The 18758-nt window shown below is 41.4% G+C and overlaps 1 protein-coding gene across 2 annotated transcripts in view; it reads left to right on the top strand.

The window, feature by feature from the left end:
* The first annotated feature begins 5554 nt into the window (after window positions 1-5554).
* Window positions 5555-18758, top strand: part of CWF19L2 (CWF19 like cell cycle control factor 2) — a 59880-nt gene continuing 46676 nt past the window's right edge. The window contains exons 1-4 of one of the 2 annotated variants that reach the window (XM_066175778.1): window positions 5555-5661; window positions 15071-15181; window positions 15863-15982; window positions 17383-17490. In XM_066175778.1, the coding sequence (XP_066031875.1) occupies window positions 5590-5661; window positions 15071-15181; window positions 15863-15982; window positions 17383-17490 (411 nt within the window). In that variant the 5' untranslated portion in view covers window positions 5555-5589. Of the gene's footprint in view, window positions 5662-8973; window positions 9001-15070; window positions 15182-15862; window positions 15983-17382; window positions 17491-18758 lie in introns of those variants that run through there. The other variant, XM_066175776.1, reaches the window with a different exon arrangement.

Raw genomic sequence — 18758 nt, 5'->3', positions numbered from 1 at the left:
AATTGTTCAAGTTGTTACTGAAAGAGACAATTATGAACACTGTCTGTAGCAGTCAAATTCTCTGTACAATTATTGTCACAGTCCTGTAGTGCCTTGGAGCCCTTTCCATGGAGCAAGACCTCACTGGTCCAAACAATTTTTTCCCACAAGTGTTCACCTTTTCTTAAGAGAAAAACATGCTCCAAACTTTTTTTATTCTCTATATTGCAGTGAAAGTAGGAGACTGTCCTGCAATACTCCGTGTGTACAGTCCAGCTGGGACAGTTACTGCAGCTCTCTTCAGTTTGCTGTGTGCTGCCCATGTGAATGTGCATTGGGCTGAGCTACAGCACTGCAGGAGAAAAGGACAAAGACAGCCCCAAGGTCTCAGGAGCAGCCAAAGGCTGTGGTTACTCTGTACAGTCTCCAATATCAGTTTAAGTGCAAGCTGCACTTGCAACAAATGGACTGATACAAATCTGTAGGACTATGCTAGGACATGGCCTCTGGAGCTGGCCTACATTTAAGAATCAAAAATATGCTTTAATCTCACTTAAAACCAAAACCAACCCATTGCACTGCATTGAAACTCCAAGAGTATTTTACTTACTATTACACTGGACTGTTGGATAGGGACTGATAAATGAAAGCCCCAGGGCTTTAATCCCCTGCCCCAGCCAGGTGATCTCGAGTCAGTATTTGTGTCTCACTTTCAAAGCAGCTGATCTGAAGCTCCCTGACATGTGCAGCTCTGGACCTCTTCAAGATGAGCAGGCACTATAAGATGTAGTCATGTCTCCCCAAAGGAGAGAAATGTGTTACCAATCTCAGCACATCAGAGACAGGATGAGTGTTACCCCTGCTGTGAGCTTCCCGTCTGATAAAAGTGTTTTCAACTTCTCAAAGGAAAAAAGAGACAAACAAAGCATGGAAAAGCTTCCCAAGAAATGAACTGAACGAGTTATTTCACATGTGTAACAGCTACCTCACAAAACATTTATTTGTAAAATAAAATAATTTAGGTTGGACAATACGTCTAATCTAAGATCCCCAAGTCCAGTCACTAACCCAAAACTGCCAAGTTGTCACTAGAGAATTTCCCAGATGAAGGATTCACTTTATTACAGTTATGAGACTTGGGTGGGGAGAGGGAAAATGGAAGTCTCTAAACCCCACCCCCATGGTCTGCTGAACTATGGCCGAAATTATCATCTCTTTTCAAAGAAGCTGAGGAAAATTAACAAAGTAACTGTTGCTCGGGGGCAGACAACTTGCAATTTGCTATAGAATATGGAACAATGCGCGAATCATTGTTCGATCCACCACAGTCTCCTCATTTGTTCTCATTCCAAGCTGAGCTCTCCAAGTGAGGCTGTCAGGAGCCTCAATGTCACTGGGGCTCTTTTGTTGCTGCCAGGAGCACTCTTCTTGATGGACAGTAGAAAATCGTCTGATTTTTCACTTCAGGTGCTCACTGCACAATCGAGGCACTCACAGCACAATTCAGGCAAGAGCAACTAATAACCCGGGCATTGCTGCTGCATTGATTTTTGGGTGAGGTGTTCTATCATTTCATGGCAGTGAATTTAGACACAGTTGCTTTAATTTTCTCCTGAGTAAACATAATGAAATTTCTATGAAAGAAATATGCTTTTCCCTGTAATTGCATCATTCTTGGTTTGTTTGGGTTTTTTCTGCTGCAATTTCTCCAAGGACTGATGTTTTTATTTCTGAGACAAGACAATGAAAATTCCTATCCGAGTCTAAGTAATCCCTCAGAACTGAATGTGAAGGACTGCTTGATAGTACCAATGGCAACTGAAAACAAAGTGGTTTTAAAAATGAATAGAATGAGAATTAACTAAGGCTAAGTACATTTTGAGTGGGATGTGTCCCTTTTCTGTCCTCTTACCAGCATCTAACTGGATATCGTTTTTCTTTAGTCTGAGGACTTCAGAATGTGTTAAAACTGAGGTAAGGAATTCTCTCCAGCATCATGGAGGAAAAAGGTTTTGTATTCTCCGGAAAGAAGAACCTCTTTTCCCTTACTGAAACCTTGCCTCTTATTTAAAGAAAACTGCGCAGGATCACTATGAGTGGAGATGATTTTTTTTAACCTTTTTGAAATAAAAATAAAACATCAAACTGAGAGTTGAAGTGAAAGCAGTGAAAGTAGTGATAGTTGGAAGCATGGAGGTTTACACAAGTCACTTCTAGAGTCACCAGTTTCTTTCAGAGAAAGTGTGAAATGTGCAATTAAATGGAAAATAATACTTCACTAGGAAATGTCAGTTCCTCCCCGAAGGAGTTCATCAAAAATCAGTATCTCCAAGGCATTACTGTTTTATTAGCCTGTTTAATTTTGGCAGAGAGAATGAGCACTGAACAGAGGTGCCCAGCTGACTGTTAAAACTGATACACCAAGAAGTCGTTCTCTAGGCTCACTAAAGATTTCTGAGCATGTGAGGAGGTCTCTTACATACTAATACCTTGAAAGAAATAAGGCTAAACTGTAATTTTTACCTGCTTCCTTTGAGAAAATACTTTTCTTGAACAGTGAGAGGAAATGAAACTAAATTATGTCACCATTTCCGTAACTGCTGAGTTCAAAATTAAAGGCATCTCTCAGAAATGACTTTCTAGGTTCTACTGATTGTCAGTTTTTGAGATTCTAGAATGTATTTGTGTCATCGTTTCTTTCCTAAAACCAGGAGTATTAGAAAATGGTTTTAAATTAGAATTTACACAACCACCCTATTAATGACATGGAGGGTTACAGGTATGAAGAACAGCACCTAACACTGCAAGAGCTCATCCCGTGCTTTGAATCCTCTTCTTTGTAACTTTCTGCTGTAGAAAACACATTCCCTGTTCTCACTCCCAAATTGTCCACATCTGTCACTATTCACGCTATGCCATAGTTTCCAGACTTTCTGTTCTCGTTTTCAAATAACTTCCTAAACTGATTCAGTCACAAGCAGTTGGCTCAGCTCATTGACTATCAATTTTCTGTTTAGACTTAATACAAATCTATTAAGCCCATATGCCTGGCTGTGTGCTGAGCGAGTTAGAGAGCACCCACTTGAGATACTCTGCTGGCTGCATGGAACAAGTGGTAGCACTGGGATGGAAAGAAACCAGTTTGTTTGTGAGAAGAGCACATCACAATCAGAGAAGAGGCATTCCTTAATGTGGCAAACAGGCTCTTTTCTTGCTTCTCTCTCAAGCAGTGTACTTTGCTGCATATAGCCAAGGACTGAAAGTAGCATTAGTCAATCCTGCTGGAACATCTTCTGTATCCATCTGTTTGCTCTGTAAATGGCTCCCTGAAGAGGGTTCACATGCTGCTTTTCCAAATGGTGCCTATGAAAGTGTATCAGTTATCCTTCTACACCTAGCGGTGATCTACAACAGGTTTTTCTTGAGATGCTGTTAACTGTCAGCATAAATTGAACAAATATGCAAATTCAATTTACACATTTAATACCACCATGGAGATGATGATTAAATTACTGTTATCACTTTGAAAACATTCTGTCCCATGCAAATAGCTAACAAATTACCCAAGCTCTATGCTCAGACCTTGGCCTAAAGAACGTTATTACTTGGCAGCTGTGGACACATTTGGTGTCAGACACATTAATAATGCTCTGATCCCATCCCAAAGAAATTATGTCCCAGATAAACATTTACATCACCAGAGGCATAGACGCCCTGTCAAATACTGTTGGCCAACTGCAACTTTCAAGTGCTTGGACATTTCTGTTTTTGAATTTCCCTCTGCTCACCCAGGTATATTCTGAGCTGCTGGCACCCTGCCGTTAGAGGACACAGTCTAGCATGGATGCACTGAAACAGCAAGAAAGTGTCTGGAAGATCACCTGGAGGTGTTCACAGTAATGGGGAGCACTGGGCATTGCACGGCACTGGGACCTGTGAATATCTTTTGGGCTGCGTTCCCTTGTTTGCTATCATTAATGCCAGTCTGGACAAGCAGGCCAGAGTCTGCGTAAGTGAATTTCAGGCCAGCAGGAGGGATGAGCCTGGGCATCAGTATCCTCATTGTTGAGGATTACATTTAGTGCTCGGCGTGCAGCTGCAGGCTGAGCTCTGGGGAGAGGCCTGAGCCTGAGGCAAGAGACTGTGAAATGGCCAAAGGGCACAGGGATGTGTGGTGCCAGCCAGGAGCCTGGACACTCAGGGACACTGAAGGAGACAAGGGATTCAGACATGACTCTGCTTGGATTGTGCTTGTGAGGGTATAAGAGCCCCAAGGTTTCTTCTTTTGGGGTCCCTCCTTGAAGGCACTCACCTCAAATTGTTATTTTGTTGTAGTATTGTGATTAAACTATTTTAAGGATTGAGATGCTAGAGACGTTGCTATGGGAAACCTGGGGTCGAACTGGTAAGGAAACCTTGTCTGACTGTGGGGTGTGTAGCTGCCAGGACCAGCTCAGGGGCTGGAGAGGCTTCTGGATGGTTGGGCAGGGGTTTCCTTGGTGCCCCTTGAAGGACTGCGTGGTCCTGTTGGTCAGGCAGCCCAGGGCTCCAATAAGCTGCTGTGCCATGACATGGCATTTGCTGTGACCGTCACCTGCGAGGCTGGTGAGCTCTGAGCAAGGTGTGGGGAACCCAGCTGGGTGGGTGGGATGGGGCAACCCTGGATGTACAGACAGCCTGGGGAATGAGATGCAGGAGAGCAGTGCTGCACAAAGGGTCCTGGTCTGTGGCAAGTTGGACATGAGCCAGCAGTGTCCTGGCAGCCAGGAGGCCAACCCTGTCCTGGGGGGCATCAGGCACAGCATCCCCAGCCAGGCAAGGGAGGGATTGTCCCCTCTGCTCTGAGCTGGGGTGGCCTCACCTCCAGTGCTGGGGGCAGTTCTGGGTGCCATGATGTGAGAAAGACACTGAACTATTGGAGAGTGTCCAAAGGAGGGCAACGAAGACGGTGAAGGGACTGGAGAAGCCGTAGGAGGAATGGCTGAGGTCACTTGATGTGTTCAGCCTGGAGGAGACTGAGGGGAGACTTCATCACGGTCTGCAGCTGCCTTGTGAGGGGAAGGACAGACTGATCTCTTCTCTCTGGTGACACTGACAGGACCCGAGGAAACTGGTGTACAGCTCAGTCAGGGGAAGTTTAAGTTGGATATTGAGGGAACGCTCTTTACCCAGAAGGTGTTTGGGCACTGGAACGGGCACCCCAGGGCAGTGGTCACAGCACCAGCCTGACAGAGTTCAAGGAGCATTTGGTCAATGCTCTCAGGCACACGGTGTGACTCTTGGGGATGGTCGTGTAGAGGAATTGGACTCCATGATCCTTGTGGGTCCTTTCCAACTCAGGATATTCTGATTCTATAACCCTCTCATTAGCCGAGCGCCACGCGACGGACGCCGGCGGGAGCAGAGGGGCTGAGAGACTTGGCACCAGAGCCGCCCCCGGGGAGGTCCCCGCCGTAGCCCCACGGCCCCGTGCCCGGCTGTCCCCGCTGTCTCCGCTGTCTCCGCCGGGAGGAGCCGCAGGCGCCCCGCCCTTGCCCGGGACGCTGTTCACGACAGTGTCGCGGCGGGGCTGCCGTACGGCCGCTGCGCGGCTTGCGGCGGGCCGCGCGGATGGCGTCCGGGCCGGGCAGCCAGCGGAGCCGGGAGCAGCGGGAGCGGGAGGCGGAGGCGCTGCTGGCGCAGGTGGGGTCACCGGCCCGGCCCAGCCTTGCCCCGGGGCCACTCAGCACCCCCTGTTCCCCAGGCCTGGCGCTGGGTGCTGCGCGGGGTGGGTGCGCTCGTGGAGCTGCCCTGGAGGAGGGGACGCCGTGGGGAGAGCCCCGGTGTGCCTCCCGGTGTGCCCAGGGGAGCCGGGCGGCCGCACCCGCTGTGGGGGACACAGTCTGGAATTTCTGAGTGACACCCGCCCGATTTCGTGCGTTTTACCAGTTGTGGTATTGATCCTCTTGGTGTTTCACTTATTATGTATTTCTGTGCTTACACCTTCGGAAAGAGCCGGAGTCGGTCTTCTTTACATTCTGTCTTCAGGTTTTTTTATACATTGATATACCCTCACTCCCCGTCCTTCTCTAGGCTGAACAGGCGCAGCTCTCAGCCTTTCCTTAAATGAGACACAAAAGGCGGCTCCCTCTCCTTGTCCTGTGGCCCGGCTTTCCTAAAGAGCTTGTGTCCCTCCACTGCAACATTCTGGTCATGGAGTGGTGATAACTTGAAGTTATGTGCGTGTGTTAAGAAGTGGGAGCCTGATTTTGTGGGATCAGTTACTCAGAGGTGCTTTGGTAGAGCTGCTGTGTCTTGGAGACCCGTGCTAATCCTGGTGCATGTTCAAAACCTGCCTATGTGCTGCTTTTGGTATTTGTGGCGATTCTTGTTGAGACTTGTAGGTAGAGTGAATGCTGACATGACAAATGGCACATCACTTCGGTGACATGGCTTGTTTTGGGGTTTAAGGGGGGGATAACACGAGAAGTGTAAGAGAAAGAGTATGAAAAGAGAAAGAGGTTGTGAGATTGGCTGAAAATAAAGTTAATACAAGAGAGTTCTGTAAAATTGTTAAATGATATGGAGAAGGAAATACAGAAGTGCTGTCTGCTGGTTCTTTCAGGTTAAGGACTAGGTTGTATTAAGGATTTTACCAGTAGCCAGCTTCAAGCAGACAAAAGAAGTGAACTTTCAGATGATGTGGGGTATCTTGTTTAGCATGTTGCAAATACCAGCACTGCACTTCCATCCAGACAAGAATGGCTTAAAATCTAAAATAAAGGTTGAAAGCTATTGATTAAAAAGTTGTTGAGTCTCATATTGCTGGAGGATGCAGGAATATTTTGGAGATGGCTCACTTTGGACTTAGGCCTGTATACACTTCAGCTTCCGTAGGCATTGCTGGACATTTTTTAGTTGGGATGTAGCTTAGATTCTCAAGTGTGGGCATGTCAGAGCATGGAGAAATCCAATATAGGGAAACAGAATGGAGTATAATTTGTGAAATCCTAGACATTCTGATTTTTTTGTGGAGTGTGGGAGACAATGGTGTTGTTTTCTACAGAAGTTAACCATTAGAGATGCTTGGTCCCTCTATGCCTGATGAGAAACTTCCCTGATGTGGCTTTTCAGCTTCTTACTGCAAGTCACACTGTAGAGTCTGTGTTATATTTCCACTTTGTTGTGTTTTCAGTTCCAAGCAACCTAAAGCTAAGTCAGGTTCTCTGGTTTTCAAGAGTTCTCCTGGGTGCATTGGGTAATACTGAAACATACATTAATGATCAAAGGGTTTTCTTTGCCGGTGCTTGTGGAATTGCTGTGTTCATCATCTTAGGAATGTCCTTGAAGTATTTCTTTTCCTTGCAGTAAGAATGAAAAGTTGAAGTAAGGAGAGGTTGGGAAGGTTGGGAGTTTCCCCCCGACCCCATTTTTTGTACCAAAGTTTTAGAATGTGTTAGCAAAAGTGTATCATAAGCATTTTATCCTGTACAAGTCCATGTGGACCAAAGGAAGCTGTAGAGATTCCTTTATTATTAATTTGGCTGATAGAGAAATTTAGGAATTAAACTTTTTTTTTTTTTTAAAAACCCTCATTTCATGTTTCCTTTTCCCATTTATGGACCCAGTAACCTAATATAGCTATGTAAAAGGGCAACATTTGTAAGACTTCTCCTGTAGCTACTTTGTTATTTCTGTGAAAAGTCAGTTTAGTATTTTATGATGTGAAGGCATGAGGATGTCATAAGTGCCGTGTCAATACTGTGCTGTCTCCTTTTCAGAAATGGTCTTGTTGCTGCCTGTGTGAGAACAGATTAATGTCCTCAGTGTATTGACTTTTCTCTGGTTTGCTTTGATTGAGGCTGGTCTGCTGCAGTAGAACAGCCAGGTGGTCGAGGGAGGGATTGTCCCCTCTGCTCTGAGCTGGTGCAGCCTCAGCTCCAGTGCTGGGGGCAGTTCTGGATGCCATGATACAAGAAAAACATTGAACTATTGGAGAGTGTCCAAAGGTGCGCAACAAATACAGTGAAGGGCTTAGAGGTTGCAGGAGTATGAGGCGTGGCAGTGGTCACTGGGCTGGTTCAGTGTGGAGAAGATGAGACTGAGGGGAGACCTCATCATGGTCTGCAGCTTCCTTGTGAGGGGAAGAGGAGGGGCAGGCACTGATCTGTTCTCTGTTGTGGCAGTGACGGGACCTGAGAGAATGGCCTGAAGTTGAGTCAAGGGAGGTTTAGGTTGGATATTAGGAAAAGATTCTTCACCCAGAGGGTGGTTGGGCACTGGAACAGGCTCCCCAAGAAAGTGGTCACAGCACCAGCCTGACAGAGTTCAAGAAATGTTTGGACAGTGTTCTCAGGCACATGGTGTGACTCTTGGAGTGTCCTGTGCAGGGCCAGCAGTTGGACTCAGTGATCCTTGTGGGTCCCTTCCAACTCAGGGTATTCTGTGATTCTATGAACAGAACTAGGAAAAAACTATTGCAAGATGGTTTTTCTCAATGAGTTTTGATTGTCTTGCTTAGAAAGGCAGCAAGTGATTAGCAGGAATTTACCACAGCTGGCTGACATAGTCAAGACAGTTATTTGGTGGTTGTAATCCTAGAAGCCGTTTACTTTGGGAAAGAGAATTGGAAAGCTGTGTTGTCTCTGCTTCTGGTAATCTGAGAAATTTGCAGAAATAACTGTACTTTAGCAGATCTGTTTCTGGAAAGATGAGATGTTCAGCCAACTCACCTTACGGAGCTTTTTGTTATGAAACAGTGAATTTGCACTTGTTTTGATGAACCAAAATGCCACACAATTCATTGATCAAGATTTCTCTTTTAAATCTTGGAAGCATATCCTTTTATTTGTGTACTTTGTCTAAAACCCAGCAGCTGATAATGTTTATGATAATGATCAGTAGTCAAATAATTAAATGTTGACAAGCAAATTGTCATAAAGCTTCAGAAATAGCGTCTTGTTTTGATGAGCATGACAGTTCATGACACTGCTATTTTGGTTTACAAATTTACAGCAAGAAAATAATCTGATGGGTGTTGTGGTAAGTGCAGAGATGTGTGTTTTTCCTAGACATGAACACTTCTTATCAAGACTTCAAATTTTGGGTTATTCTTACATCTGTTGTATCATATGGTATTTTTGTATTTTAGGGTTGCTCTTCTGTAACTTGGGGTTTTTTTCTCCATGGACTTTGAGTCTTTCACACTTCGGCCTCTGTGGGTGATGTGATTTGACCATTCCTTGTGCAGAAAATCCTTCCTTTTAATTTTTAAGGATTACTGACAGATTGGAATTTGAGTGTAGATAATGAATAAGACCTCAGTCAAATAATGTATGTTATTGAAACAATGAAAATAAATTGATACCATAGAACAAATTCATTGCACAAACAAGAAATTATGTGTTTAGTTTTACTTATTTATATTTCTGAAACTTACTTATATTTCTGAAAAAATCAATTTGAGATTTGCAAGCCATTATTTTTGGAAACATCTTGTTTAATGCTTTTGATTAGACTTTTGGTTTACATTTTTTGTTTTATTTTCTTTCAACTTAAAGAAAAGCAAACAGCAGACAGTGTATAATAGTATCACTGAGTTCACAGTATTAGAGCTCTAAAGAAGCTGTGAAATCAGCAGGTTTTGCTGGTGAAGTACGATCAGGTATTTCCTCCTAAAAGCCTAACAGTTGGCTTCTTGCAGGGATCAGTATTTGCTGAGGTGATGGAGTGCTTGGCAGTATTTTACATTGCAGTTTTCAGTGGAAAATTACAGGAATCTCTCCTTAGGCAGGAATTAGTAGCAAAACATCTCTCTGTTAGGGGTTACAGTTGCTCTGCTGTAACAGTAATCACCTCCTTTTTGTTCTTTCCCTTCTAAATCCTTCATGAAGTGTTCCATCCCTAACTCTACCTGCTGAAGGAAAGAAGCACTTCAGCACTTAAATCTGTGGTATTAGAAGAGTAATGGTGCTGAGAAGTCAATACTGCCTTTTCACAAAGGATTTTCTGATTTCTGTCACAGCACCTCTGTGCATTTTTGCAGCAACAACTTTGAACAGACCTGTAGTTTCTGAAGGTCAGTGATGAAGACAGATGTCTTCATTGCTGTGTTCTGTAAGGCCTTCCTCTGGAGCTTGCTTTGCCACAGCAGTGGAGAGGTCCTGCATTAACAGGAAATACCTGTTTATGGTTTCCTGGCAGCAATAGCTTGTAGTTAGATCTGTTGTGTCTGCCTGTGTGCCAGCAGGACTGCTGCTGCCTCCCTTTTGTTTCTGACTGAAACTGACAGCTCCTGCAGCCTGCTCTTTAAATCACATCTGACTTTTGATTATTGATCACAAGAAACTTAAATGATTGAAGTGATAGTTGCTTCAGTGACCTTTTTTCTGTGCCTTTTGGCAGGTGAAAATGACAAGAGTGGTGACATTTCCAGTTGGCAAAGCTGCGTCTGGAGGAGGTGGTGGTGCAGGCAGCTGTCTGACTCAGTTGCAAGTTGCCAAGTTGGGCTGGAAACTGAGCTCTTTCTTGTGTTTCCACTGCTGTCCTCCTTGGGAAATCTTTGTGGATGTAGCAATAATTGGAATATTGAGACTAGGAAAATAATCTAAGCATTCACAAAAGTAAGTGTGATATTCAGACAGAGAATTGGTATAAAAGCATCAGAACTGCAAAGAAGGGTATGATTAAGGTTCCCTGGAGGTGAGCACTCATATAACCAGGGCTCTCTGTCTCTGAGCTTTGGGGACGTGGAAACTGGGAGGGTAATACATGCCACAGCAACCTTTCTGATACTTGATTATCAAAACAGTGGTTTGTATGATAGCATGGGAGCTAATCCTGAAATTAGAAAGAAGAGCTCATTGTAAATATTTTGAATGCCTTATGTTGGTGTCTGAAGGACTGGCTAGATTGTTAGATTTTTTGAACTTTCCTAACAGGAAGCTGTTGCCGAAAGTTAGTTTTTTCCACACTTCTTTTCTCCAAAGTGCAGTTTTCCCCTTTGTTCCTTGTGCTTTAACTGGTAGCTTTGGTGACCTTGCTAGAGTGGCAACTTGTAAGCTTGTTGTGCTGGAAGCTGCACCGTGCTTTTGTTGGATTTATTTTGTGTCAGGGTGGTCCTGGAAGTGACTTTGCCTGAGGGTGGAGTGCAGGAACAGGCCTGGATGGGTAAGGTGATGGGAACATGTGAGGGGCAGTGCAGAGAGAAGTGTGGGAATGGAGCCTTGCCCTTCAGTGGCACATGGCCAGGAAAGCAGCTTAGCTGGTGCTGTATTGAATGTTTTTGTCATGCTGGAATGACCTGATGTACTGTAGATTTTCTTCTGATTGCTTGTGGAGGAAAAGGGAGAATTTCTTCTTTTGGATGAAGAAGTTGACTACTGAGTCATGGTGATGATCACTTAAGGAACTAGGGGTTGACCGCAGTTATAGGTGGAAAATTTGCAAGGTCTTTGTAGTGGTGTGGAAAACTTCCCCTAGCCTTCATGAGAGCTGAAACAGTAAATAGAGTTGAGGTCAGGAAAGAGTGTTGGTCAGGGTTTCTGTGAGCTGGGGAGGGAATTTTTAGTTCTAGGTGACATTCCTCCATTCCTTCTGGACATCCTCGAGGGACTGCTGTGTAACAAGCTCCATTTATTGTGTGACCTATGACTTGGCTGTTTGCAGTGTCTTTGATCTTTTCTGCTTCTTTCTGGTGTGGCATGATGTAATTTTTATAGCTTTTGGGTTTTGCATCTGCAGTGTATTATGGGCTGCTCTGGAGCAAATTTTATTCTTCATTTAGTAGATCGTGTTGTCAGCTACTGAGCACTCTGGCCTTGATGACCTGCTTGATGGGAAGCAGAAAGCACTTTCCTTGAACTTGGTTTCCTCCCACATTCAGATGGATCTGTGAAATTCCAACCCCTTTTGCCTACTTGTGGTAAAGACTGTAAAATTTGGCTCTTTTCAGCCATGGCAAACATTGCTGACATTTTACTGTAGAATAATTACTGTTTTTACAGCACCTTAACAACAGACCTTTCAGAGTGCCTTGCCAGCCTTAGATTTCACCTTGTTTTTGTTGCAAAGGAGACCATGAGCAATTTTTTTAGGGTGTTGCAGAAGTGTGTAGTGTAGCATGATGCTTGTCCTTCTTTGATAGGTTGTACCTCTTTTGTAAAGGGGAAGGTATAAATTATTGGATATTCCTGTGGTATCTTAAGTATTAATGAACCCTAATGTGAATTAAATGCTTGGACTCCTGTGAGTTGACAGATGAGAAACCATAAGAGTTGGTCTTCAGATAGAATGGTAAGTCTGACAGGAGAATTAATTAGTTTTTCTTTCTTTTCTTACATTTTATGACATGCTAGTATGCCCTGCAGCTTTTGAAAAGAAAAGTAGACTATGAAGGTAAGTTTTGAAGCTAGTAAAGTAGTGTGGGCAGATTTTCCACCTCACTTCCTCTTGAAGTAATTGTGTGTTTTTGAGGGGAAAGCATCACGAACAGTAGAAATTAAATATTTTAATTTGAGGGACCAAGATTTTAGAGATAGAAAGTTTTAGAGGTAATTGCTGCTAACTTTCTAATCTTGTGTTAAAATGATAATTTAGGTGAAATGATAACTTATTTTCTATTTTTAGATCTCTAGGCAGCATTCTCATTTTTTCTTTTTTTTTTTTTTTTTCTTTCTTTTTTTTTGCATAGATATATTGTTAAGAATCTCTTGTATTTTGTATCCTTGTTTAGGATCCATCTGATGCTTTTGTTTGTCTTTCTCTTTTTAACAGCCTGGTGGTCAATCTGCCACTACACATTCATCTTACCCATTCCTGTTTCATTTAGTATTCAGGAGACAGCAGTCTGTAGTCTGATGATGATTTCTAGTCAATCTGTGTTCTAAATGAATATTTGTGTACCTCAGCCAAAATGATGATCCACCTCTTTCATTAGAATGGTGTATCTCAATTACTTAAATACTTGCCTTCATTTCTTCTGCTTATTTTTAGATCTAATAAAAAGTATAAAAGCTCAGTTTGTGTCTTATTTATAACATTACCTCATTTAATGCAATATTTATTTGTAACTTTGGTAGCATGAAGAAAATGGTAATGTTATTTAAAATACGCTCATTGTTATAGGAAATGCTAAGAGGCTAAATCTTCCATGGCAGGCAGAGACCATCTACAGTGAAGACATGTTGGCAAGCTGATCTTGAGTGGCCTTTATTTGTGGCATTTATAGATTTATGGGCCTGAGAGCTGCAAAAGGGGTGTAAAGGAGCTGTTGACTCCAGCTGCAGTTCTTTCTCAACCAAAAGTGAAATGGAATATGCAGAAAAGCCTGCCCTTTTTTTCAGTCTACATCTTGGCAACTTGTTTTATGTTTGCTTGTGGAGCAAACAAGCTTGGAGTCAGGGTTTGTTTGTTGTTTTGTTTTTTTCCATCTATAACTGTATTCAGGTTCCCTATATCTCCACTGTTTCATCTGTGTCCGGTTATAAGGTTAAGTTTGGAGTCTGTTGCTTGTAGATATTTTATGAGTTGCAAAGCTGAGGTTATTATCCTTTGCTCATCTGAAAATGTGGTATGTTTAGTTACTTTGTTTTAGTCAGAGGAGCATATTTTTAAGACAAAAGGGCCATCACTGTCTATATGGACTAGAAGAGAATGTATCAATCTGACACATTTCTGCGGTGAATTTTCGAGGGTGTTGTCCCAGATGTCTTAGGGTGGCCAGGGTTACCTCTCTTTATCATGGAGAAGTTGCAGGAAACACACTAGGATTTTATGGAGTCCTGGGTGGTTTCAGTGATGCTGTGCTGTACTTGACAGCTATTTCACTCTCACTGAATTGTAGTCCTACTCATTCTTTTGTACTTTGTTTACTTGTAAACTAGAAAATGTTCTGATGTTGGAATAGATGTCTGAATGTCTTCTTAACTCATCCTTTCTTTATGCCTGTCTTATGAATTTTAAGAGGTAGCATTCACCTTTGTAGACTGTCAGCTTCATTCTAGAGATGGAAGTCTCAGTCTTGGCCTCTTTATTCAAGCTGATTTATACTATTTTTTGTTTGTTTTACAATATTCCTTTGTTTAAAAATCATGAAGTCTGGGCAGCAGCCTTGCTTTGCTTACATTTAAGTGTATTAGAAGTTAAAAGGGTGTTTTGTTTGGGAACAGATTTGTAGTAGGGTTGGTTTTTTTTTTTAAGTTCATTGTATTGTGCCACTTTCAATATGCCAATGCCAGTGTTCAAAAGCACAACAGCCGTCCCATCTTGGGAGCTGGCACTTTTAAAAAAAAAAATTTATTTTTTTTTTTTGCATGTATTTCTGTTCTGTGAACCCTTATAGTGTACTGATCATCTTCCTGCAAGCATTGTTTTCTGTCAGGACAAAAACTTCAGATTTCCTTCTTGGCTAGATCAAAAAAAGAGAAACTGCCCTCTGGTAGGGAGGTTACTGTCTTGTGCGGTGCACAGGCTTTTTTTATTTGTTTTAAATATTGGTCTTTCTTAAACTTGTATGTGTTCTCTTGGCTTATGTTTGACAACACTTTCTGGTAAACGCTGGTGTTTAAGGATAAGAATTCCAAACTCTACATTTAGTTTTGATTTTAGTTGTTTCAAAAGAAACCCCTCAAATAAATAAAAACCCAAAAGTACATTAAAATTTGCAAGACTTATCTAACACAAAATTAGGGTTGTAATAATATAAAATAACTTTCCTCCTATTTAATCAGGGTATGGTGATATATAGCATATATGTGATAAAGAATTTCCTAGAAGACAAGTAATGCTTAAGTAAACTTGCTTCTTAAAGTCATGTTTATGCTGAACATTTCAGAGTGAACTTCAGAGGCTGAAAAAATAATTATTTCATTGATGTGGCTTATGAAAATCCTTTTTAGGAATTGAAACTGTTTGCAGTGATGGTTATTTTTTCAGAAGAAGTAAAAGCTGGTTCTAGTTTTATCTCCATGACTAGAAAGGAAGGAACATTCTGAAGCCTCAAATGCAGTTCTCACCATTGTGTGTGGTTGTGTCAGTGTGGCTTGCAGAGGTGTGTCTGTAAGGAAATGCTACTGAGCTCCACCTGGTTATTTTTCTTCTCCGTTCATCTTAGGCCAACATTAATTTTGAAAAGAAGGAGAGTTGCAAGCTGCTAAAGGATCTACGAGGTGAAGGTACATGGACGCCTGCTGAGGTCAATGAACGTGTGGAACCACTAGAAAAGGTGATGAAATTGTAAATAATTGAATTGTATTGTTACCTTTACAGAATGTATGAACAGAAGACTTTGAGGGCTTTAAGACCATCTTTAAACACATTCCAGTTTCTGATTTCTATATGCTTTGATATTAGCTTTTTTTTAAGGTAGAAATTATCTTTTACTCGCCAGGAGGAAAAAATTCTGTCATCCAATTCCGGCTTTAATTTCTACCAAATGCAGAAAAACAAGTGCTGTCAGACAATGATAGACCCATGGGGAGGAATCTGGAATCTCATTTGTGGTAATTCACAGGAGAAGCCTTAATGGAGCCTGTGAATATCCTTTTAATGTGCAGGTATTTCAACAGTGGAAAGACGTATATTGATAATGTAGTGATGCCTGAAGAAATGGGTTTATAAAATAAATGTAGGCCAGTAGATATTATCTGTTTAGTTGTAGTGCCTTAGTTCAAATGAAAAAGATACTGAGAGGGGGAAGAAAAATTAATTATGGATGTGAGCTATGCCCTCCCTGCCCCTACCACCCCAGCTCATCCCTCCACCCACAGAAGAGAGAGAGGGTCGTAAAAATAAAAGGTATTGATGTGTTCTACCTTTCTTCAGTGCGGCTTGGTAAGTAGGTTTTGATTATTTTTTTGTATATGGGTGATTTGTTTTACTGGATCTCATTTACCTTTACTTGTAGGAACACTCCGTGCAGAAAAAAAAGAAAAAGGATAAACATTCCAAAAAAGCTAAGAAGGAAAAGAAGAAAAGTAAGAAACAGAAATCTGAAAAGAAGGATGACTTACTTGATAGTTCCTCGGTAAGTAAGAAATTTTAAAATAATTCAAATTGCAGTCATAAAACTTGAATCATTTTAGTCCCTGTGGTTACACATGGTTAGTAAAATTAAGGCTCGTTCTTATCATTTTCTGTTGGGAAAAATTGCAGCAAAATTTGTCAGTTTTAATGTACTGAGTATTTAATCAATTTAAAATAGGCTGTTAGGTGAGTGCTTGTGAATTTTATAATATTAAATTCACTCATTAGGAAATAAGGGATTTATAGTTTTTCTGCAGAGAGAAAAGGAAAAAAAATCCTCATTCTGGTATAGAGAGGAAAACTTCACAGATACCCTGTAGTCTGTGGTATATGATAGAAGGACGTGTCTAAAATTGCAAATACTTGACTTTGATTTTAAGCATGAATTACCTCTGCCTTTTTCCACAGATATTTAGCCATGGACATTCCCAACAACATGAGAGTTGTACATGGGTCTGAAGGACCTGTACATTTGAATCTGTAAGGACATGTCTTCACATGAAAGGGCAAAGCAGTGCAGAGACTGCATTTGAGATCTGAGTGCTGCCTTCTGGGCGCATTGTGTAAAACATCTTCCCAGCATTTTTGGTGCAAGTCAGGTGGCACTGTTAGTTTTTATTTTCAGAGTCGCTTTTATGGAGTGAAGGAATGTCTGTTATAATGAGACTTATTTTTCAGGGGTTAATACCAGAAATAAACTATAATATTAGTGTGGGAAGTAACCAAAGGCACAAATATCCCCCATTCTCCATGGGAGTCACCAAACCCTTTCAGATCATTACAGGGACTCCTAGGATGCAACACGGTCTTGACTGTAACTTCCATCCAAAGGCTTTTACTCCTAAGAGAGGTTCATGTGAATAGCAAAGAAACTCTATTCAATGCAGTCCTAGTGGATTCAAGTGAGAAATTTCAGTACAGTGTTTGCAAGTGTAAGTGTAGGAAGCTGGATACAAAACCAGCAAGCACTAGCATGTACCATGCTTTATATTGTGCTGTGTAACTGATCTGACTTTTTAAATCTGAAACATACTTAGTAATGCATTTAGATTTTTTAAAACTTTGCTTTTGTTATGTTATAAACCCAGGTGGTTTTGATTTTGTTTTTATTCTGACTCTTTTAATTTTAGCAGAGTTATGCAAATAAACTGCCGATGTGAGCTAGTGTTGCATGTTGTGATGTACTCATGAAGGGAGATGTTTTGATCACGATAGAACAATCTTCTGTGGAAATATCAATATCAATATTTATTATCAGTATTTTTAAATATTAAGCAGTATTATATTAGTAATGGTAATCAGCATTAATTTTGATTATCAATATAATTGCTAAGTATTGCATGTTATCAAGTAGTGTGTTAAGGTATTCTTTTTATTCTTTACATTAAAATCTCTTTTTAGGATTCTTCAGTTGAATGGGTTGAGTCAAATGTGTCTCAGTCAGATGACACAGAAGAGGCTTGGAAGGTCAACAAGCAACCAGATGCTGCAAAAGAACCTTCCCTGCAGGTGGGCAGGCTCACAGCTACTCCAGAGATAAGTTCAGCTTGTGCGGCGTGCTTAGGTTTCTTGGGAGCTCGTTTTTGCAGAGTGTTGAGCAAAACCTAGTTTACAGACAAATTTCTTTGTTTAGCTGGATAAATGCTACTTTTGATTGGAAGACTTCTCTACCTAATACTTCTTAGCGTTTAACAAGGCACTACTCTTAATGTTGCCCAGCACCAATTCCTTCTATCAGGTTTTTGAGACTCTTAAAAGTTAGTTTGGTTTTCTTGAAGACATCATCTTAAAGGTCTTGACTAGACATGTACCTTTTTCTCCCTAATTTTGGTGGCTCTTCTACAACTGAATAAATTGGCAACTGGCCCCTCGGTGACCTTGCTTGAGTGGGGGTTTGGACCAGGTGAACACCAGAGGTCCTGTGCACATCCACGTTTGTTGATGAGCATTGCTTGCTGATGTGGACACAGATATTATTGAATCACTTTGAGCCAGATCATTTTTCAGTTCCTTGTCTTTTCTTGGAGGAGATCTGAGAAATGGAATGTTGTGTTTCACCTCTGAAATTCTCTGGCATGTTGCCTAACATAATTTTTAAATAACAGAGACAAAGTGACATATGGCATCTGTTCAGATTGACAACTCAGACTCGAACTCTGTTGAAGATAGGAAGATTCTTCTGCAAGGACATGTTTCAAAATAGATGTAATCTGGTCATTTTGCTATACTAGAATTGTAGAATTGTAGAATTTAAAGAAATATGTGCCTGTATAGAGTAATTGCTTACAATGTGTATGTCACTGCTTGCTTTTGAGGCTTCAGGTTTTACCTGTATAAAGGTAGTAGATATATATCTAGGCTTTTAATATGCTGCTTTTCTTTAGTCTAGTCCTCATTTTAAAATCTCCTTGGTCTGGCTTAGGTTTTGTAAATGCAGTTTTCTAGCTGTTATCATAGGTACAGTTCACAGAATTTAGATGTATAACTGTTAAGTTTAAGGGTGCAGTTAGTGCCTGGATATCTGAGTATGATCTATGCTCAGATACTGACTGCAGATTTTGTATACGCTAAAAGAGATGGAAGAGATCATGAGATTAGAATTGGCTAAATGAGATGTGCCATATCTGTTTATGCTACTAATTAGCAGTGTGTACAATCTGCATGTTTACTAATGTCTTAAATACCATTGTAAATATGTATTTCATATTACAGGGAGACATGAAATTTGTCTAAATATTAAAAAATTGGGAGATTAGGGTTCTTAAAATCATATTTGC

This window comes from Chamaea fasciata, unplaced genomic scaffold, assembly GCF_029207755.1.
Source record: "Chamaea fasciata isolate MVZ Bird 193981 ecotype frontalis unplaced genomic scaffold, bChaFas1.0.hap1 SCAF_2, whole genome shotgun sequence".
In the NCBI taxonomy this organism is placed as follows: Eukaryota; Metazoa; Chordata; class Aves; order Passeriformes; family Sylviidae; genus Chamaea; species Chamaea fasciata.
This window is presented reverse-complemented; position numbering and strand designations above follow the sequence as displayed.